Source organism: Sinocyclocheilus anshuiensis, unplaced genomic scaffold (assembly GCF_001515605.1).
Source record: "Sinocyclocheilus anshuiensis isolate Anshui unplaced genomic scaffold, SAMN03320099.WGS_v1.1 scaffold1560, whole genome shotgun sequence".
Lineage (NCBI taxonomy): Eukaryota > Metazoa > Chordata > Actinopteri > Cypriniformes > Cyprinidae > Sinocyclocheilus > Sinocyclocheilus anshuiensis.
This window is the reverse complement of record NW_015554163.1, coordinates 2,127-24,495: the sequence shown is the minus strand read 5'-3', so window position 1 is coordinate 24,495 and position 22,369 is coordinate 2,127. Positions and strand designations below refer to the sequence as shown.

Here is a 22,369-nt window from a genome sequence, read left to right as displayed (position 1 = left end):
ATTATGTAGTTGCCTTCATCTTTCCGAATAGTACAGCCTGGTTTGCTCCTAATAAACCTAGTCTGCACGCTACAAAAGAGGAAGAATCTGATTTCCAGCGCTTGGCCCCATTTGCTGCTGGCTGCATCTTTCTAGAAGGGAGGAGGAGGGTCTCCAGTCCAGTCCAGTCCAGCGGACACAGCCGTCATCGAGACCGAGCATCCTGCGCATCTTTTGGACCCGCTGCTCCGCGAGCATCATGCTGGATGTGCTGCTGTTGATGTTCTTCGCCATCATCGGCCTTGTGCTCCTGTCCTACATCATCTACGTGCTCTGATCTGATCACGGCAGCACGGATGCACCGCCCTGAGAGCGGACGCGTGATTCACGGGAGCCGTCTGAGCTCAGAGGTTGGCGATGGATTTCTAGCTAATTGTATTTTTTTTTTTACATTTCATCGAGAAAAATAGCATTCATTGTGTTGTTTATGTCAGCTGTACTTGATGATTTTGGAATTGCAGAGCGAAGTAAGGCAGGTTTTGGTTATGGTTAAATAATACAAATTAATGATGAAGCCTATTTTTTTCGAAATGTGCATAGGCCTGCTGCAAAATAATAATAATACTAATTTTTAAATAATAATTAATAAATAGCACAATACATAATGTTGAGAATATTACTAGGCCTCTTTCTATGCGTGACCACAGATGAAGGTGTATCCTACCTGATCATGTTGTTGTGCTCATATTTGCACTACATGTTGTTACAGGAAGAAGCTCTGTTAATGGGATCATGGTGGGAATTCACTGGAGGATACACTTACAAGATGAGACCTCACCCATCTCTGTGTCACACAAACACTGTTCCTGTAGCATAGCAGCTGACACAAACCCTACACCACACTATTGTTTCTTCCCTTTCATTTAGAAGCCACTGTTCAAATGTATTTGTCCCAAAACAGGCTGAAACAGTAGCACTAAACCCCAAGGTCTATGGATGTCTGGCTATTATTTTTCATTTTTCTGTTCCTCTGTGTAGAATTTCTGCAAATAACTGTTTACAAACTCCCAGTGTAATGGACACTATTATCAAATTCATCTATTTTGTCAAAGGATGTTCATGAATGACTGATTTTCAAAATAAAGAGCCTTTGTGAGGATGAAACTGCCTTTTGTGTGGAATCATCCATGCGTTATGATTCATGAATGTATTAAACTGATGATCAAACAGTCTACGGAAATGTCATTAATTTTATACATATTATATATAAATAGGTTGCCACATAATGGTGAGTTATCGTGGATGGGGGTATAGCTCAGTGGTAGAGCATTTGACTGCAGATCAAGAGGTCCCCGGTTCAAATCCGGGTGCCCCCTACAGTTGTTTTGAGAAAATACATATGCGCAATATAATTGCATATCCGTAAATATTCCGCGAGCAAACAAGCCATACGCGCTCGTAACATAACCAGACGAGACTGACAAACGAAAATGAAGACACATTTAAACTTCAGTCAAGTGATTCGTTTGGGTTTCAGCGATGCTGGACACAGATAACCAATAGGGAGCAGTATGGGACAGCAGATGAGAGAGTGCCACGTAGACAATAAAAAAAAGAAATATGAAGAAATACAGCGACATCCAACGGCACCACATACATTAACCCTCTCAACCATCCGGGTCATCCTAAACACCTTGTTAAATATATATGTGGATTCAGATTTCCCAGTCAAATCAGCCACATACTGGAATAATATAAGCTGTTTATCTAGTTTAATTATACATTTGTATAATTAAACATAGTATTTATGTAGTTTTAGCTTTTAATAGTTTTTTTTTTATGTCAAGTTACATTTGTTTATTGCATGGTTGATGTTACTATTATTATAATACACTCAGATCAATTCCAAACAGCTAGTTTACATTTAGTCATTTAGCAGATGCTTTTATCCAAAGCGACTTACAAATGAGGACAATGGAAGCAATCAAAATCAACAAAAGAGCAATGAAATACAAGTGCTATAACAAGTCTCAGTTAGCCTAACGCAGTACACGTAGCAAGGGTATTTTTTTAAATTATATAATAAATAAAAAGAAAACAGATAGAATAGAATCAATAATAGAATTAGAGAATAGAATTAGAACAGAGAGTGCTAGAGTTAGAGGGTCAAATAAAGATGGAAGAGATGTGTTTTTAGCCGTTTCTTGAAGATGGTTAAGGACTCAGCTGCTCAGATTGAGTTGGGCAGGTCATTCCACCAGGAGGGAACAGTTAAATGTAAAAGTCAGAGTTTAGTTTAGTTTTATTATTAAAGCATTACATATTTTAATATTTGGAAAACTGGTGTGTTATATTTTATAGATGTAATACTGTATTATAGACAGAAAACTGTTCCTAGAAATATTTTCCCACTATGCATCTGGCAATGTCTGCTCTAGTGTATATAAATATATAAAGTATATAGTTGATACACTGAATTTGTACTCTTTTGTTAATCAGTAGAAGACAAGAATGCATTTTCCTTTCCCGGATTCGCTTCACTCTTCTTTATCTGTTTTATAGTAACTACCACTGTGTAACATGCAGGTGGTATAATCTCAGGTGACTGTCATCAGCACCCAACATGCAGAGGAAGGAATACATGCAATGCAACTTTCAGTTTTTAGATTCACATCAAAAATCACACAACTAAAAGGGAAGTTCACACACATTACAGAACAATTAAGAAGTTTTAATGTTACACTTGTCTGCCTACGCCTGTTCCCGAGAGTGAGTAACATAAAGTTACTTCCCCTCTGGACTCTCCAGCTCCAAGCCTAGAAGTCATGAGACTAAGCACATGACAATGTACACCTCATACAACCTCCACATGCAATGTAAAAATAAAGTTTCTTCAACGTTTCATTGAGATTTCAATGCTTCAGTAAACGTTTTTTTTCCCAGTTATATTAATGGACGTCTACAAATAGCTGTAGTAAATGCACTGAGAAAACTGGTCTATTGGATTTTGAGCTTTAAAAAAAAAAATAAATAAATAGAATAGCCTATTTATGTGTATAGGCTATATGTGTTCTATCCTGCACTTTCACAACCTTATTCGCAAAATGGTTCCTACCATAAGAGATTTAAACTTATCCATATAATATGTGGCCAACATCTGTCGGTTTTTAAAGAATGAAACAAGTTCTACCAGATAAACAACTGGTTCACAACAAGTCTATATATTTCTATGATCAGTGAACGCATTCAAAGGTCGTAGTGGAAGCCTGCAATGGAACATACCAAATTACCAATAAATTAGGGGTGTCGTTCCAGCGACAAAACCACCCAATGCTCACACAAAACTAATAACGTGTATTAAAGTCTACTAAAACGTCGAAAATCCTCTCTGAGATCCCGTGACAGTCAGTCATTACAAAATCCTAGAAAGAAATACGTTGCGCAGCGTGTTCATAAGTCATCCCCGGAGAAGCGGAAATGGACCCTGCACTCTTGGTTGATCATGTGACTCTCTCCGTTTCGCCATTTTCTTCCTCTCCGCCGGCGATCGAGCTCCTGTCGGATCCGTGACCGTCTCTTGCGCTCCGCTCCTTCTCCTACAAGACCTGTCAGCCTAGAACAGCGCTCCCTTAGAGCCTAAACCTCCTAGACTGAAGCCTTCCTCCCTCTCTGTCTTTAGTTTTAGGTGTCTGAACGCGCAAGAAGAATGTCCGCCGAGAGCCCCCTGTACTCTCCCTTCTTCGCAGTGATGGGTGCCTCGGCAGCAATGGTATTCAGTGGTAAGAGACGCGTCGTTTTACCCTCATTAAACTGAGTGTCCGTCACTTTGAATGCTTTATTAGGTGTATAGCCCGGGTAGACGCGACGCGACGCTCGCTGAGCCGTGTTCCTGTACCTGTAGTAGCTGAAGGGATGCGAAGGTTTCCATCACGGCACATGACGTCTCGGTTGACGTAATGTCTATTAATTAATTAATTATTTCGTTTCATTATTTCCTTCATTGTTACGGCTCACTGAACCCTGCGTGATAAACTTAAGACGCTGTCGTGTCGGATGAGCCGATGCTCCTGTTTTAATGTTTGCGCAAGGACGTCATTTATTTAATGTCGTCTATGGCTGGAAGAACGTAAGATTTTTTTGTTTATTTGTTGTTCTTATCATCGCTATCTTCTTATAATCGCTTATCCTGCGTGTATTGGTCTAGACTGTAACTGTAGCGTCGCCTGACCGATTAAATGCCATTGATTTTCTTCAACTCCAGATGAAATGCATTACTTAACTAACATAAACAGGTTTGCTCTTATCTAATGCGACGGCCCATTTTAAAAACACGAACTACACGCCCAGACAAAAACGTCCTTGTGAGTTTAACTGTTTATCTCAGAGACACACGTATTGTCTGTAACGTTACTCAAACGACAGCCATTGCTCTTGGCATTTAATACATTTAAGTGCCGCCTCAGTCCAGGAAAGATCCAAATAAATTTGATGCAACTCCTCGCTCGCTTCCTACAAACGAAAGGGACTCGCTGCTTCTGTAGTCATGTGACGGAGAACCAAAGCAGTTGATGACTGTCTCCAATGTTTTGCTGAGCTTGCCTTTTGAAGTCTTTAAATCAAGACACCACAGATGAATAGGTTCATAATCGGAAGGAGCGTTATTGCCAAGTGTGTTTACACACACAAGGAATTCGTCTTGGTGTCAGGAGCTTCCAGTACAGAGAGTACAGACATAGTGCTGACATGCATGTCATTTAAGGTGATAGAAACACTAATAATAAAGAGAAGAGACCATCAATTATAAATAACAATATCGTAATAAAATATCGAGAAAAGAAATGTGAGTAGAAAGAATTGTGAATGTGCATATGTGGTACTTACAGATGAAAGTTTTGATGAGTTAACTTATTAACAGATGTGCAGTCCTGAGGTGTGTTATGTTTTGTTCAGGTGGGATATGGCCTGGGGAAAAAACTGATCTTGTGTCTGGCTGTTCTGGTGGTCTGTGCTCTGTAGTGCTGGCCAGAGGGCAGCAGTTCAAAGAGGAAGTGTGCTGAGGGTGTGAGGGGTCCAGAGTGATTTTACCTGCCCTTTCCCTCACTCTGGAGATGTAAAGATCTTGGAGGTTGGGAAGGGGGGCACCAATAATCCTCTGAGCAATCCTGACTGTCCGTTGTAGTCTTCTGATGTCTGATTTAGTAGCTGAGCCGAACCAAACAGTTATAGACGAACACAGGACATACTCCGAGTAGATCTGTGTGAGCAGCTCCGCACACAAAAGGAGACAGCAGACATTAAAATGCTTTAACTTAATCTTAAAGCAGACATTAAGTTTTCTGAAATGTTGTATTTATTATCTAATTAAAGGGACAGTTCACCAAAAATGAAAGTTCCGTCATCATTTACTCCTGTTGCAAAGCCTTTCGAGTTTCTTTCTTCTGTTGAGCACAAAAGAAGAAATTTTGAAGAATGTTGGTAACCACACAGTTGACGGTAGCCATCGACTTCCATAGTAGGTAAAAAGTACCTTGGATGTCAGTGGTTTGGTTGACTGGATTTGAATACATTTCCTGAACATCAGATAAAGCCAGATGCAAAATTATTAAAGGTTTATACAGTAGGCATTTTGAATATCTCTTTTCAGAAAACACTGTCAACAGTCAGGAAAAGAAATTAGGAACAAATGTATATAAAGCATGTGTGACCTATAAACACTAGGGCTGGGTTTTGACACAAATTTCACGATTCGATTCGATTCTCATTCACAAGCTTTCGATTCGATTACCAATTCAGTTCGATTCAATATCGATTCTTTTGGATATATATCAGGTACAGTACATGCCAAATTTTCTCAAGGAAAAAAAATCTCTCAACTAATGCTGTGAAATATATATGAGAGTCAGTTGGTACTATACTATAATATTGAAGGTTAAAATTGACTGATTTGTAAGCTATACAACTGCTTAAATTACACTTAATGAAGTTTTTAAAATAAAGTTACAATTACATAATATTTCTACTTCAGTTTTTTAATATAAACATGATGGCTGTCATGAAAACTTGATGGATTTATTCAAACATAAATTAAACTTTGAAGAACAGTAAAATTTATAATGAATATGTTATATGGTGCATATATTTAGTTAAACGCCCCTCTCTACAGTTTATTTTTCTGGCTGACTAATGAGTTTATGGTCACAAATATGTTTTTCTGAGGTAAATGTGACATTACTTGACATTGTTTACAAGACGTTATATTGACGTCTTTGCGCGGCTGAAACACTGATTGAACGATTACATGAGACAGGATACGGATTGTAAAGTTGTACTATTTCTTTTATACATACCTTCGGATGTTTAGTCATGTTTATTTTGTGCTGAAACTGGTATTAATGTGGAGGAGATGATCAGTTCACGTGGGCTTCGCGCTGCTGTGTCTGTTGAACTGAGGCGCTACAGCGATCTGTCACTCCACATTAAACAGCGCCAAAACGGCATTTATTATTTGAATACTGCAATACAATGGACAGAATTTGAAATCTGAGACTTTGTTTCATATTAAAAGTACCAAAGCACAATGCTTATTGCGATTTATTGGATGGGAGGTGCCCTTCAATGTTCTGTCCATTAACTGAAAACAGGCGAGACTAATCGATTCTTGGTATTTAAGAATCGATATCGTTCCGTAAAAAAAGTGAATCGATTAATATCGAGATATCGATATTTTTTTTTACCCAGCCCTAATAAACACAACCCTCTGTAAAAACCGTTAAAATATATATATATATAGGAAGAAAACTAAATTTTGGTGTATGTAAGTGCTACTGAAGTGGAGATTTCTGGCTCAGTGCAGGAGAAAAAAATCAATTTTGAGAAAACGGCCATTAAATTTATGTAATGCAGTTGAAATTTAAAGATGATAAAGTGTAATAAAATAAAAACTTACATGTGTTTTTTGGATGTTTTATTTCCACTAGTCTGAAAGAAAACAAGATATGGAAGCAAAATCTCTAAATTATGGTTTTGTCTGTTGTCTCGCCTTAAAAAGGTTACTAAGTATTCCTGGAACTGCTGGTTTGTATTTGGGGGGTTGGTTTATAAGACGTGTTAGAATGGTGTTCATTAGTTGGGTATTTGTTTAAACCTACAACATGTGCCTTGTCCTGTATTCATTCAACTTTAACCCATTTTAAGTGCTCGTTCTCGCTCTCTTTTGCACGTTAATTGCCATTTCCTTTCTTTTTAGCATTGGGTGCTGCATATGGGACGGCCAAGAGTGGCACAGGCATTGCTGCCATGTCAGTGATGCGACCGGAGCTGATCATGAAGTCCATCATTCCCGTGGTCATGGCGGGTATCATTGCCATCTATGGCCTGGTGGTGGCTGTACTTATTGCCAACAACATGGCTCCCGGAATCACGCTCTACAAGTGAGTCATGCTCTTCGCTTGTGTCTTGTCTGCTTAGGATTTTCCTGCAAGTCACTCTCAGCTTCCTCATAAACAGAGAAAAAAAATAGCACATTTTATTGGTGGCTGAGAAATGTTATTTAAATAGCTGACTATAATATCTGTTTGATATGATATGACTAATCTAGATATAACACTATGTTAGAGTTTATAGGTAGTGAGAGTATATAAACAACCAAAGAGGCTCTTACTGTATCTGTACATGGAGGTGAAAGGTTTTTATTTTTTATTTTTTTATTTGGTTAAAATAGAAAAATCTTAAAGGGTTCGTTCACCCAAAAATTAAAATCCTGTCATTAATTACTCACCCTCGTGTTGTTCCAAACCCGTAAGATCTTCGTTCATCTTCGGAACACAAATTAAGATATTTTTGATAAAATCTGAGGGCTCTCTGACCCTCCCATAGACAGCAAGGTAACTACCACTACAGCATCACTTGTGGACGCGCGTTCACGACAGTATCATGACGCGCGTTCACGACAGTATCATGACGCAAGCGTGTGCCGGCGCTGACCCAGATCTGTCATCATGCCGGATCTGGGTCAGCGCCGCCACACTGACCCAGAGACGAAAATGTGGAATAAAGTCGTTATTTTTGTTTTCTTTGCGCAAAAAAGTATTCTCGTAGCTTCGTAACTTTACAGTTGAACCACTGATGTCACACGGACTACTTTGTCGATCATCTTGGTACTTTTCTGGACCTTGAACGTGGTAGTTACCTTGCTGTCTATGGGAGGGTCAGAGAGCCCTCAGATTTCATCAAAAATATCTTAAATTGTGTTCCAAAGATGAACGAAGGTCTTACGGGTTTGGAACAACACGAGGGTGAGTAATTAATGACAGAATTTTCATTTTTTGGGTGAACGAACTCTTTAATGACTCTACATTTTATTGACTTCATAATGTTTAACAAGCAAAATATATTTTTACCAAAACTATTTAACACTATTAAAATCGATCGATCGTAAGAGTATATAAACAATTAAAGAGACTTTTTACTTTATCTGTATAAATTGGGTATTATTATAGGGTATTTATTATTATGTACTCTTTGCTATAATTACAAAATCCAATTTTTGTATGTAGATAGATAGATAAATCTTTTTTTATAACTAATATATATATAATATAATATATGCATACATACAACTTTATATAAGAATATATAAAGACTGTTACTGTGTCTGTACATGGAGGTTTAACGGTATTGTTCTTTTTGTAAATTATTGTTGTTACTAATATTACTTTATGTAATTATTATTTAAATTTACCTCAGTTGTTGTCTATTATATTGTCTTCATAATGTAACAAATGTTGTTACAACAAAGATGTAACGCTATGCATGTTCTGTGTTTAGGAGTTTCTTGCACCTGGGTGCCGGGCTGAGCGTGGGTCTGAGTGGTCTCGCAGCTGGCTTCGCCATTGGTATCGTGGGAGATGCAGGAGTGAGGGGCACAGCCCAGCAGCCTCGCCTGTTCGTGGGGATGATCCTTATCCTCATTTTCGCTGAGGTTCTGGGGCTCTACGGGCTAATTGTCGCTCTTATCCTGTCCACCAAGGGTTAATCACTCTTATCATCTCTTACACATGAACAACCATCAACCCCACACACACACACACACACACACACACAAACATCCTCCAAATTATACACATTGAGTAACTTCACCACCCGAAACGATGAGAGAGGAATTTTTGCGTGCATGCGTGTATCGTGAGTTTGCTGTTTGCAAGTGAATGTATGATTGAACTTCCTCTCTGTGTATAGTAGCCTGATGTGCGTCCCCCTGTAAATGCGCTGTGTAGCTATTGCTCTCGTCCTGTGTGTGTGTTTAAATAGATGTCCTCTTTCTCCTATGCTACACTTGTTTGTCATCCTTCTTTTATTTTGTCTTAATTTTATTCTCATTTGGAGAACAAATCAGCCGTCGTTTAGTTTTCTCCCTTTTGGGACCATTCGAATTGAAACCGATGTTGAGGACCTAAGTGTAAAAAAAGATGGAATTATTAGTTTGTTTTTGTTTCAGTTTTTTTTTCTGTTCCTGCTGATTATTTATGAAGATTTTGAGATGTTCATTAAACAGTTAAATGGATCAAAGTCTTTATTGAAATAATGTTTATCTAAATACATGAGTGTGTGTGTGTGTGTGTAATATGAGAAATATATATACATATAAGTCTGTATAGGTAGGTGAATTGCACTGTGGGAAATTTGTGGAGTTTCTTTGGGTATGTAATCATTGATTACCATTGAGACCGTTGTCTTAATCAAGGTATTGATGTGCAAGTTTACTAAGTGTGTGTGAAATGAATGGATGCACACGTGTGCCTGTGAGCGAGCGTGTGCTTTAACTCTTAACATGACATTCTTCAGACATGTAGCGTTGTACCTGTAGTTGATACTGTTTCTGGTTCCATTCATGGGTGAACACCAGCGCAACTTGTCCAGTTTCCGAATAAAACTTCCTCAACCTAATTTCAGTTTCCTTTTTATTCAAACACACACGTGATGTGATAATGGAAATATTCTGCAGATGTTCAAAGTGCAAGCCAATTCTTGGACTGTAACATATTATGTCCTTCAATTTAAGGTGCATAAATTATGATTTCCAAGTATGCAAATTCATCTATCACTGGTGAACATGAACAAATGGTATCTGAGGAGTGTCTCATTAAAATATATTCAGAAACTGCAACCATACATTAATAATCAAGATGCTCTCACGTCACAGAGAGTCGAATAGACTGCAACATGAGGGATTAATCCACAGGTTACCATCTGGTTGTCTGAATCACCGCATTGCAGCCTCAACCAAACTTCATTGCGCTCCGGGTTGCTGCAGTCACGCCACCACAGGGGGAAGGGGGCGCTATAGAGCAGCACTCCTTCATTTTCCAGGCCTCTTACTGCACATCATTACCAGAAACGGTGTAATTGACCCATCTGTAATACAAAGTGACTGTGCTAGCTAAATTACAGTTAGTTTATTATATCACATCAGCAATAGAATAGACAATTTGTCTAATTCTTTGTACAAATGAAGATTTCTGAATTTGATTATAACAGCAACATGTATTAGCCTACTGTGATTATGAGTGAATGTCACAGATAATTATATTTAGCTTAAAAATATAATCTGTAAGGTCTATTTTAGATTTTTTTTTTTTTTTGCACAGTGACATTATTTCAATGACAATTATGCACAAAAAAAGTTTCATAATGGGCCTGGAATTTTTACTTTTGATTTTTACATAATTTATTTAATATAATGTCCATAATTTGTTTTCTACAGTAATTAAAATGTACTTTCCTTTTAGAAAATTATGTTATACAGAAATAATATAACCAGAAAAGTCTAGAAGCTTAATTGTCCTAAAATAGGTTTAATTTTTTATAAAACAAAACAGCAACAACAACAACTATTATTATTATTATTATTAATCCTTTTGAATTGAAGCTAAATCCAAACAGGCATGACACAGGCCTATGTATTCCGTAAACAAAACACCGACCTTAAATCAAGATGTTATGATCAAAATCTAACTTTTGTAGGTATGAACAAAGTTGAAACAGTAGATAACAGATTGTTCTAAAACATGTAGCAGAATATTCTTAAATAGTCTGTTAAACTGTTCGGTTGAAGAACACAGCAAAGAGCTGTCTGTCTTACTGAAACAGCCAAAAAGTAATCTAGTTCATTAATAATGACAGTTTAACATCTGCCTCAATGTACTGTCGCTACACTTGCCTGCATGGGGAAGCGTGAAAGTCAGAAAAGGGGTTTAGCCTTCAGTCTTGGGACGAGTTTGACATTTAAGTGACAGCTGTTTAGACCTGTAGTAACGCAAGCTAGAAAATAAACCCCGCCTACTTGGAATTTTTGACCAATGGAATTTGAACCGAGGAGGCGGGGCTTGTTAAAGCATTGTTTACGTCTGTCGTGAAAGTAGGTCACAGGAAAGTGTGACGGTTAGCTGGTGAACAGAATCCGATTGCTTTTACAGATACATACATTACAGTGTCATACTAAAACCTTCAGGTATACGAGACTCCAGTGATCGCAGTGGTGCCCCTGAAAGACAGGTAAGTGTGCTTGTGCTTATCCGAGTGAATGCAGCAGGCAGGATGTAGCGCCTGCTAAGTCCGCGAGCCTCCGTTAGCGCCAAGATCATGTATACATGACGAAGCCTGTTGCACTGTTTTACAATTGTTATCATATGGGCTGGGATAATATTGAAATCCAAATAGTATTCGATAGTATTAGCATGACTGCAGGCGATCTGCTCTTCTGTAAGCGAATTAGCCTTCATCTCTACAGTCTTGCAAGGTGCCTGGCTCTCGCTGACCACCTTCTGCGAGGCCTAGCAGAGAGAACACGTTATGTATTTTACGGAATCTATCTTTAGGAGCTACAGTATACCGACATGTCAGCTAGCTCTCAAATGACTGCCTATGCGTAATGAAATGACTCAATGCATTTATCACTGGAAATTAAACTGAGCGTGTTGCCAGCTAGTGTTTACATCTCGCGCGCTAAATACACTACAGTGGAAGTTTAGCTTCACGAGCGCACCTCACGCTCAACGGGATTACAATAAAACGCACATAAGACAATCCGTTTGGCACTTTATGAATTATTTGAAGATATAATGGGGAACACGTGGTAGGGACATAAAAAATGTTTATGGCTACTGACAAACTAATATTTTGGTACACTATGTTTATAACACACACGTAATTTTTATGGTGATTACTGGAAGATCTCTGAAGTAACAGTTGTCATTTGTGACCCTGGACCACAAAACCAGTCATAAGGGTCTTTTTTTTTTTTTATCGAGATTTATACATCATCATAAATAAGCTTTCCAGTGATGTATGGTTTGTTAGGATAGGACAATATTTGGCTGAGATACAACTATTTGAAAATCTGGAATCTGAGGGTGCAAAAAAATCTAAATGTTGAGAAAATCGCCTTTAAAGTTGTCCAAATGAAGTTCTTAGCAATGCATATTACTAATCAAAAATTAAGTTTTTATTTATTTACGGTAGGAAATTTACAAAATATCTTCATGGAACATGCTCTTTACTTAATATCCTAATGATTTTTGGCATAAAAGAAAAATCGATAATTTTGACCCATACAAAAATGTTTTGGCTATTGCTACAAATATACCTGTGCTACTTATGACTGGTTTTGTGCTCCAAGGTCACATATGTCTGTAGGTCTGTCATATTTCTGTAAAGCTGATTTGAAATATTGTGTATTGTGAAAACGCTGTTCAAATGAATTTGATTTGACAGTGTGTTTGCTGTGTGTTTCCAGTAGGACTGTCTGTTCTCTCTGTTTACGCTCTATAACAAGCAACTGTTCTTTCTATGATTGACAGGTGCGGAGGCTCCTGGTTGGCATGTCGAGGCGGAGCAGAAACAGCAGGGCGTGGAGGTACGTATGGAGTGGGATCCGACGGGATGCAGATGCAAGAGCGCTGGTGCTTGCCTCCGAGAATGACGAGTGGGGTTATGATCGCCAGCAGGTGGGTGTGGATGATGTGGAAAGGCCTGTAGATGTGGCAGCAATCAAAGGAATAATTCACCCAAATTTGAAGATTTTCTGAAAATTTACTCACCCTCCGGCCATCCAAGATGTGGATGAGTTTGTTTCTTCATCAGAACAGATTTGGAGAAACTTAGCATTACATCACTTGCTCACCAATGGATCCTCTACAGTGAATGGGTGCCGTCAGAACGAGAGTCCAAACAGCTGATAAAAACATCACAATAATCCACAACACTCCAGTCTATCAATTAATGTCTTGTGAAGTGAAAAGCTGCATGTTTATAGGAATTATTAAGGATTTTTTAACGCTTCCTCCATCCCCTGTTGTCCTCTCACATCAAAGTCCACTGACATATTTGTTTAGAACTGTTCTGGACTGTTTTCTCTTGTAAACGGTGCTTGATCTCTGCATATTTCTTTACAGATTGAGTTAAGATGGCTTTTTAACTGGAGAAAGCAATATTATGGATAGAGGACTCATATTTTAGCCAGAAGCAACAGTTTATAGTTTAAAAACATCTTGATGATGAATTGGTTCCTTACAAACACGTAGCCTTTCACTTCACTTCAAAGACATTAATTGATGCACAGGAATTTGTTTAGTTAATTATTGTGATGTTTTTATCAGCTGTTTGGACTCTCATTCTGATTCATTGCAGAGCATTCAGTGGTGAGCAAGTAACGTAATGCTAAATTTCTCCAAATCTGTTTGGATAAAGAAACAAATTTATCTACATTTTAGTTGAACTATCCCTTTAATTTTTTAGCTTGAAAAGGCCTTTTGTCTGAAGTGCCGAACATCACAGGAGTCATCTGTTCAAAAAAGCATAAATGACAGACCAAAAGGACCTAAGCTATGTCAGATCTGAATTTGCACGCATGTGTCTTGCAGTACAGTGACTCTGATTCTGAAGCCGAGTATCCAGCCATTGTTCCGGCGGTTCCGAGCGCAGTGCCTGTAACGGGAGAGTCATACTGCAGCTGTGATTCACAGATGGAACTCAGCTGTAACCCACGGCTCCGGGGTTATACACACTTGCGAGACTGCCACTGCGGAGAAGATGACCAAGGTGGTGACACATGCAACATTGATACATTAGTTTTACCTTGCTCATGCTTAAACTTGTTCTCTTATTGGCTTTTTACTTGTTTGTCAGATTTTGACTGGGTGTGGGATGAGGGCAGCCGGTCGTCTGCTACGCTGCTGAGCTGTGAGAACAGGAAAGTGAGCTTCCACTCGGAGTATAGCTGTGGAACGGCAGCCATTCGCGGCTCCAAAGAACTCTCAGAGGGACAGCACTTCTGGGAGATTAAAATGACTTCCCCAGTCTACGGCACAGACATGGTGAGAAACAAAAGTGCAGATGTGTGTCTTTATGCATGTTTAGTGTGGTAGTGATATTCAGTATGGTTTTTGTGAATAGGGGGCAGTTTGCTTATTTAGTGCATTTTGTATAAAAAGGGCTGATATTAAAAGAAAAATTTAGCAGCGTAGCTGGTTCAGCAGACTGAAGCATAACTGTCAGCATACAGCTAATAGGGATGAGAGTTGCTGAATCAGTTGAGTTTTCCAAGATGTGAGCCACATTGCAATGAGTAGTTTTGCATGCTTCTTGTCAAATGTACACAGCAGTTCAAAAGCAGCACTGAACTGTTTTCAACATTGATAATAAGAAATGTTTCTTAAGCAGCAAATCAGCATATTAGAAGGATTTGAAGACTGTGGGGATGTTTAAACTTAACGGTTGAATTCTCTGTGTGTGTTTATGTAGATGGTTGGTATTGGCTCATCAGATGTGAGTCTGGACAAATATAGACACACATTCTGCAGCCTGCTGGGTAAAGATGAAGACAGCTGGGGTCTGTCATATACAGGTAAAACGGGTTCGGTTCGCAAACACATACTTGTGTTCACAAACCGCTATACTTTACATGAACGCATGGTGTGGAAGGAATTGTTTTTCATGTAATGTGTGTTTGTGTTTTTCTCAGGTCTGTTACATCATAACGGTGATAAAGTAAGCTTTTCATCACGTTTTGGACAGGGTTCCATTATTGGTGTTCACTTGGACACTTGGCACGGCACCCTCACCTTCTACAAAAACCGCAAGTGCATCGGTAAGATGACAAACTCCTTTCAGCTGCAATCTTATCTTTGTTGTTTTTTTTAAATATAATACACATTTTTAAGTGTCAGTTTCTCTCTAGGAATTGAAAGATAACATGAACCGTTATGTTCTTGTAAAAGGAATGTTTTTGAGATGTCTGTCAGCAAAAAATGTCAGAGTAACCAGACAAACATGTTTTTGACATGTATTACAATTTAATAATTGACAGTAAGAGACAGTTTTATATTATTTTTCTTATTATTGTGTGTTTGTATGTGTGTGTGTGTGTGTATATAAGGTTAAAGTCAAAAGTTTACATACACCTTGCAGAATCTGCAAAATGTTAATTATTTGACCAAAATAATTCTTACTTTTTTCTTATTTTGCCTAAATATCATATTTTTTCATTTAGTACTGCCCTTCAGAAGCTACAGAAGATACTTACATGTTTCCCAGAAGTTAAATGAAGTACAGTTTACCTTGATCTTCAAATTCAAAAAGTTTTCACCCCCTGGCTCTTAATAATAATTGTTCCATCTGGAGCATCAGCGAGCGTTTGAACCTTCTGTAATAGTTGCATATGAGTCCCTCCGTTGTCCTCAGTGTGAAAAGATGGATCTCAAAATCATACTGTCATTATTGGAAAGTCACTGCCTTTAAAACTCCTCTGCCACAGCCATCACAAAAAAAGTGCCATATTTTGTTACGTTTTGTAAATTCACTGCAGAAAATTTCCATTTTTGTAAAATTCAACAATACATTTCCAGACAGTTAGTTTTGGAGAACAAATCCAATCCAATCGCTTGCTATAAGCAATATTTCTGTTAATGTGCATAAAATATATTTTTTTGTAACAACTATGAATTATCACGCAAGTTTACAGTTATTTCACTTATTTATTTTGATATTTGTCAGTTACCTTGTTACCTAGTTAGGTTGTGCTTCGTGCCCCTATATCCATAAGAGACGTCCTATCCATGTCTGGTGAACATGATTATACAAGGCTATAGTTAGTAGTTGTTCAAACAACCCACCGAATAGTGCTGTGTGAAAATCTATAATTGCGCATTCCTAGTTTTTAGAGTACAGACACTAAAGAACAATCACACAGCTGGAGAGCAGGTTTATTACAGTTAAAACACTCATTTAATAACATTTAACCTAGGGCTGCACAATTATTTGAATTTCTAATCGCGATTACAATTATGGATGCCACAATTACGTAATCGTTCAAAGCGGCAATTAATCGTTCAAAGTCCACTTATGTTATTCTGCATGCTTAAGATGCGTTTTTTCTTTCTTTCTACATGTTATCTTAAGGGTTTTTCCCATTATTTTAATTTTAGTATAACATTATAATACCATTCATATTTTAACTTTTTTATAATTTAAAGAATAAACCAATCCGATGTATAGTTGACATTTGAGGCTTAATACTATAGAAAAGCACTAAAAGTTTTTCAGTTAGGAGTGTTTTCAGCTTGTTTATTTTCATATAAAAATACGGCATGCAGTTGCATCAGACAATGGCATAAACATCATTCAATGTAAATTGTGATAATCGTAATTAATAACCGCAATTACAATTTCAAGGGAATAATCGACAATTATGATTTTTGTCAAAATCGTGCAGCCCTAATTTAACCTGTCTATTGTGTGTGTGGCAGGAGTAGCAGCTACAGAGATGAAGAATAAGCGTGTTTTTCCGATGGCGTGTTCCACCGCGGCCAAAAGCAGCATGAAGGTGATTCGCTCGGTCTCCGCGCCCACCTCTCTACAGTACCTGTGTTGCTCACGACTGCGCAAGCTGCTCCCGTCTGGAGTCGATGCCCTCCGAGTCCTGCCCCTGCCGCCCGGCCTCAGACACCTTCTTCACTCCAAGCTGGGATGGGTGCTAAGCCTGGATCATACGCACACGCACTCGAACACACACACCCCGCCAGGACCCTCCTCGGGCAGTGACTCTGAGGGCTGCTCCTCAGACCCCGAGGCCTGCCAGCGGAAACGTTGCCGCTGGACCTGAGGCTGCGTGTGCACGTCCATTATGCATCATTATGCACACATCAGAAAATGTCTCCACAAATAAAAAAAGAACCAACATTATATAAACACTGGGCGTGTGCTGTGGATAACAACGGTGGATAACAGGGCTGGCTGAGTAACGTCAAGGTCAGTCAAGCCTGTTTTACTAGTTGCATCGCTGGTAAATATTCATCTTTCAAGGCTCTAAAGGTAGTTTGCTCCATCAGGTGACATTTGGATATATATTACATTCAGCTCTTCAGACAAAAGCAAGATGTGAACCTCATGAACCTGTTCTGATGTGGGGAACAATAACATGCCACCATCTGAAGCGCAGACAAACTCACACACTGTTTGCATTCACACAATAAACACAAACGATACACCTTGAGTGAACTGAATTTCTCCATTACTGCCGTCACTTGGGGGCAGAAAAAGTTACCTGATCTCCTCTGATGTAATGCATATTCATGTCTCTCCATTACAGACCACTCCGACATCTCAGCACTTCTCTCTTTATGTTTGAACAATCGTTGTATGTTTTTACTCTATTCTTATTTTATCAAACAACTTGGACTTACCAACACAACAGTGACGTCATGATGAATATTGTCTGCATAAATGTGTTTTAAATACCATTATGTTGAAATGGTGAGGGAAATGCCTGTGTATTTTGACAGTTCTTGTCTCTAGGAATTACTTTGGGCCCTAGTTATTACTCAAAGTGTGTTGATGTGTATCTGAACTGTATTTCCGTAGAAATTCTGTTTCCCTGGAAATACCTTGATGCAGTTGTCCAACTGACTGATGCTAAGTGAAGTGGAGGTTGATTCATGTTCAATCTGTTCAACATCTCTACGTGAGGTTCATATTGAATTCATATGGGGTTTATATTAAAGATTTTGTAATTCATTGTTTTAAAAAAGCAAGTCATGTTTTTGTTATGCATAAAGCACTTTTTGCGCTTATTGTATGTATGTAGAAATATATACAGGTCCCTATGCTGTGTTCTACGCGTGTTGTATGTCATAAGCTCAATCTCTCATTCATTCTGTCTTCTCTCTTCCTTCTTTCGCTTCTACACCGTACATTAAGCATGGCCTTTTATATGAGTCAAGGAAAATGATATATGCATTAAATATGGGGCTGAATATGTTTTAGTCTGTTGTTCTTTTTGAGATCTTAATAAAGGTTTCCAAAAATCAATCATATAGTTGCTCTTAATACACAAAAGTAAAATACATTTTCCATCATATAACATCTTTTGGATGATGAATTTCTAAATTTTGTGCAGACTACTTCTGACAGATTGTTGCGTAATGAAGTTTGTTGCTGGACGGTTTAATAATCAAGTGGAAGACGTCTGGGATGTTCCTTCAAAGCAAGACTTGGATCGTCGCACTTGTGAGGCTGAGTGAGTGCTCGCGCTGAGCGGAACCGGAAAACGCACGCGGACCTGTTTCACTGACGAACAGCAGAAGGCGCGTGACGCATTTGTGGGGGTCAAGTCAAACAGACAGGTGAGATAATTGTCATTGACAGAAAAATGGTGTGAAATGCACGCTTATTTTTATTTATTTCATTTGCTATTCTTCTGCCGACTTTGGCTGAAGTGGTTTGTGTCCATGTGTATAATATCTAATATCCTATGATTCAACGGGCTGTAACACGTGGAGCATGTGTGCGCAAGACTGCAGCTGATTGTTTAGCTGCTCCGTTAAATGTAGTGACTGGTCAGATGTCTCTATGTGATATATTTACGTGATATAGCATACGTCCAAAATATTGGCAAGATATGCACATATCGCTGCCTGTGTTATACGCATTAGATCAATGAAGTCAGCTATAGCTGTCAATCGCATGTCTTTTTTACAGTCTATGGCAGGGCTGTCCAAACTCGGTCCTGGAGGGCCGGTGTCCTGCAGAGTTTAGCTCCAGTTTGCCTCAACACACCTGACTGGAAGTTTCTATGCCTAGTAAGAGCTTGATTAGCTGCTTCAGGTGTGTTTAATTAGGGTTGGAGCTAAACTCTGCAGGACACCGGTGTAGTGCCGACATTTGCACCCTGCCAGATTATGCATCCCCTAGTATTGGTAGGTTTAGGAGTAGGTGTGGGGGAGGGGTTAGGATTAGGGGTGGGGTTGGGATTAGACAATCAGGTAGCGACTTCAACGAGGGGGTGCATAATCTGGCAGGGGTGCAGAATTCGGCACAACAGGACCGAGTTTGGACAGCCCTGGTCTATGGTCTTTATATAACCTTGATCATACTGATTTGATATGATCTTGAGTTTCCTTTTAAATATGACTTGAAAACCTATGTCGTAATGTGTTAATTTGAAAGTAGACTTATAATTACTGATCATTTGAAAGTCATTAAAATTCAGGGGAGATTTGAGGTCTTCAAGTGTTTTTGTGCAAAATGCATTCATGTCCATGTAACAGTGTATCATGCTTTTAATCGTATTTTTCATATAATACTTAATATAATATCGTATTTGTATATAACAATAGATTTTTACAATAGACAACCATTTAAGACTTTTTTTTTTTCAGTTTATTATAATTCTGTGTGAGTTCCCAGGTCTTTATACGCAGTGTAATCCTAAAGGCAAGTAATAATGCTTTTATTTTGTATTTGCATTTTTAAATGTTTATTTATTTTATTTCAAATTGTATTATCATCAGCATAACAATTTGAGTGAAAACTGAACTGAATTGAACTGAAAACATTCTATGAATTTCATAATGTTTTTTATAGTTTACCCAAAACTGAAAATTGTAAACTTACTCACCCTCAAGTTTTCCAAACCTGTATGAGTTTACTTCTTCTTTCTTCACAAAAGAAGATATTTTGAAGAATGTGGGTTATTAAACAGTTGCTGGTAGCCATTGACTTCCAATAGTATGTAAAAAAAATGCTAATTGACTGCTGTCAACTGTTTACAAGGTTTGTAAGGTGAGTGTATGATGACGGGAAATTTTTTGGTGAAACCTGATGTTTTGTTATATTTATGTCCATATTTTGCTTTTTTTGTAATTTTTTTTATCGGTCATCCAGGCAGCATGGTAAAGAAAAAGCGTCTGAGGCTTATAGCCGTGATGGCACGGAAGATCCGGGCCTACCGGGAGCTGAAGAATCGACCCCAGGACTCCCAGCGCTATGCGCTGGACTACGACACCATGACACGACCCTTCACTGGCAAAAAGCTGCCAGTGTTGGCTTGGAAAGATGTGCGGCAAGAAACTCGCCTCTTTTTGTTACTGGCTGGCATGCGCATGTTTGGTGTGGGTCGACTCTTTACACGCAAGTCATGGCTGGACGAGCATACAGAGCCATGCTACTGGAAAATAACAAAAGTCAAGGTGGATTATACAGCAGAGGTACGTTCTGCCTGTATTTGTGTGGTTTTTGTCTTCTGCATTGTCAGTCTAGCTGTGATTATTTTAACCCATGCAACAACATAAATAATTGTGCAAATGATTATGTTTGAGTGTGTGTGTGAATTCAAACACTGATGTTTTCTTCTTTAGAACATGGATCATGGGAAAGCATGGGGCGTTCTAACATTTAAAGGTAAAAAAAAAAAAACCTTCTCTTAGGGCTGGGCGATATAGCTAAAAAATGTATCAATGATATAATATTTCGTATAGTTCGGTATCGATAATTATTGACATGTTTTATAACCTTTTTTAAAACAAAAGAGCAATAGAAAAAATGTTTTAATTTAACCACTGTATTTTTAAATTAACCCAATTTATTGAGACAAACAACAAATATTTTTGTTTTAACAATCAAGCACAAAATAAAAATTAAACCAATATCTCATTTCTAATGTTTTATATCCAGATTAAATAGGAAACTTTTGTCTTGTCTCCCGAGGCCACAGGAGGGCGCAATGAGCAAAATAATGCAGCGCATTTAAATTGTCAACGCAAGGATGTAACTCTATTCAAAAACGTGCATTACGTCTAAATTAACTCATAAAAATCAAATATAATTTCATAAATTGCATAAACGATTAGGAACAAAACGGCATCATGTATTTATGCGTTGCTTAATCCAAAGAGCGAAGCGCCGATCACACAGATTGCATTTAAAAACATATGAGACGCAGTGAACAGGAATAAACCTCCACAAATTTGTGACGTGTTTTCTAAAAGTTTAAACTGTTTTAACTTTGCATGGCTTTCTATACATCTCTTGTGAGAGACGCGAGTGCAGCAGTCATATTTGTCCGACTAAAAAATGCGCTGAATATGCGTTCTGTGTGAATGGCTTGGTTTCGGTTTTAACCTAATCAAGATCTTCTCCGCATTGAGCTTCTATATTTCTCTAATATTTTGAATGAATAATGCTGCAGCGGCGCGTCTCGTGGGCTAGACTAACAAAACATTAAAATGCAACAACGTCACTTACATCATCATCACCGCATCTCGCGCGCCACTGATGACGCTCCCTGATGCACTCCTAGCATTCAAATGCAAATGTTTATTTTAAATTCGACTAATATTCATTCTTTATTCACAATCTCCTCATCACAGGCAGGCACAGCACTCAATTCAGCATGTGTTCGTGTTTGTGTGTGCTGTCTGCGTCACTCAGAGCACGTGCCTATATCGTGCACTATATCGAACATTTGTTATATCGTTATCGAACAAGGTGTACCGTCGATAAATATCGATACCATTTTATCTCCCAGGCCTACCTTCTCTGTGAACAACTAACTAATCCACAAACATAAATAATGCCACTTATTTTTAATAAACAGTAGTTCTTTAAAAAAATCTCTTTCCTCTTTTGTTCTGCCGTATCACTTCTACACTAGCTATGTAGTATTTTGGTGTTGTGGCACTGCTATATATAGATTTTTTGTAAGGAAACTAAATTAAGTGAGAATGCATTGAATCGATAAAAAGTGACAAAGACTATTATAACGTTATAAAAGAGTTCGATCTCAAATAAATGTTATTCTTTTGAACTTTTTATTCATCACAGAATCCTGAACTTTTTTATCACGGATTCTACAAAAATATTAAGCAGCACAACTGTTTTTAGCAATAATAATAAGAAATGTTTCTTGAGCACCAAATGGACATATTAGAATAACTTCTGAAGGTGCAAGACTGGTGCAATGACTGCTCAAAATTCAGCTTTGCCATCACAGTAATAAATTACAGTAAACAATCATTTTAAATTGTAATAATATTTCACAATATTACTGTTTTTAATG

The 22,369-nt window shown here is 38.2% G+C and overlaps 3 protein-coding genes and 1 non-coding gene across 8 annotated transcripts; all 4 read left to right on the top strand.

The window, feature by feature from the left end:
- Positions 1-1,283: 1,283 nt before the first annotated feature.
- On the top strand, positions 1,284-1,355 carry trnac-gca (transfer RNA cysteine (anticodon GCA)). The gene has a single exon. It is a non-coding gene; the product is annotated as a tRNA-Cys (tRNA).
- LOC107670907 (SPRY domain-containing SOCS box protein 3-like) lies at positions 1,321-18,054 on the top strand. 5 transcript variants are annotated; one of them, XM_016463728.1, is made up of 8 exons: positions 1,321-1,327; positions 11,600-11,604; positions 12,845-12,983; positions 13,899-14,076; positions 14,164-14,351; positions 14,779-14,881; positions 14,999-15,124; positions 16,782-18,054. In XM_016463728.1, the coding sequence occupies exons 3-8, from the start codon at positions 12,858-12,860 to the stop codon at positions 17,135-17,137; spliced, it is 1,077 nt and encodes a 358-aa protein (XP_016319214.1). In that variant the 5' UTR covers positions 1,321-1,327; positions 11,600-11,604; positions 12,845-12,857; the 3' UTR covers positions 17,138-18,054. The 5 variants fall into 5 exon arrangements, 4 of the variants coding, with proteins under 4 accessions (XP_016319214.1, XP_016319213.1, XP_016319210.1 ...); XR_001632134.1 differs by lacking the exons at positions 1,321-1,327; positions 11,600-11,604 and adding an exon at positions 11,367-11,532 and having other exon boundaries at positions 12,837-12,983; positions 16,782-17,283; positions 17,364-18,054; XM_016463727.1 differs by lacking the exons at positions 1,321-1,327; positions 11,600-11,604 and adding an exon at positions 11,367-11,532.
- On the top strand, positions 3,471-9,924 carry LOC107670910 (V-type proton ATPase 16 kDa proteolipid subunit-like). The gene is made up of 3 exons (XM_016463731.1): positions 3,471-3,758; positions 7,226-7,409; positions 8,806-9,924. The coding sequence occupies exons 1-3, from the start codon at positions 3,686-3,688 to the stop codon at positions 9,011-9,013; spliced, it is 465 nt and encodes a 154-aa protein (XP_016319217.1). The 5' UTR covers positions 3,471-3,685; the 3' UTR covers positions 9,014-9,924.
- Positions 18,055-18,536: 482 nt separating the features above from the next.
- LOC107670906 (28S ribosomal protein S34, mitochondrial-like) lies at positions 18,537-20,722 on the top strand (the record flags this gene model as incomplete). Its single annotated transcript, XM_016463723.1, has 3 exons — positions 18,537-18,656; positions 20,197-20,519; positions 20,670-20,722. Coding segments are annotated over exons 2-3 (371 nt in total), but the record flags the coding sequence as incomplete, so codon positions are not given.
- Between the last annotated feature and the right edge of the window lie 1,647 nt (positions 20,723-22,369).

Excerpts from the sequence above, each read along its gene's own strand:
- LOC107670910 (XM_016463731.1), top strand. The coding sequence starts at position 3,686 with ATGTCCGCCGAGAGCCCCCTGTACTCTCCCTTCTTCGCAGTGATGGGT. Across the intron at positions 3,759-7,225 it reads GGCAGCAATGGTATTCAGTG|CATTGGGTGCTGCATATGGG; the intron begins GTAAGAGACGCG and ends CTTTCTTTTTAG. Across the intron at positions 7,410-8,805 it reads CCCGGAATCACGCTCTACAA|GAGTTTCTTGCACCTGGGTG; the intron begins GTGAGTCATGCT and ends TTCTGTGTTTAG.
- LOC107670907 (XM_016463728.1), top strand. The coding sequence starts at position 12,858 with ATGTCGAGGCGGAGCAGAAACAGCAGGGCGTGGAGGTACGTATGGAGT. Across the intron at positions 12,984-13,898 it reads GGGGTTATGATCGCCAGCAG|TACAGTGACTCTGATTCTGA; the intron begins GTGGGTGTGGAT and ends TGTGTCTTGCAG. Across the intron at positions 15,125-16,781 it reads CAAAAACCGCAAGTGCATCG|GAGTAGCAGCTACAGAGATG; the intron begins GTAAGATGACAA and ends TGTGTGTGGCAG.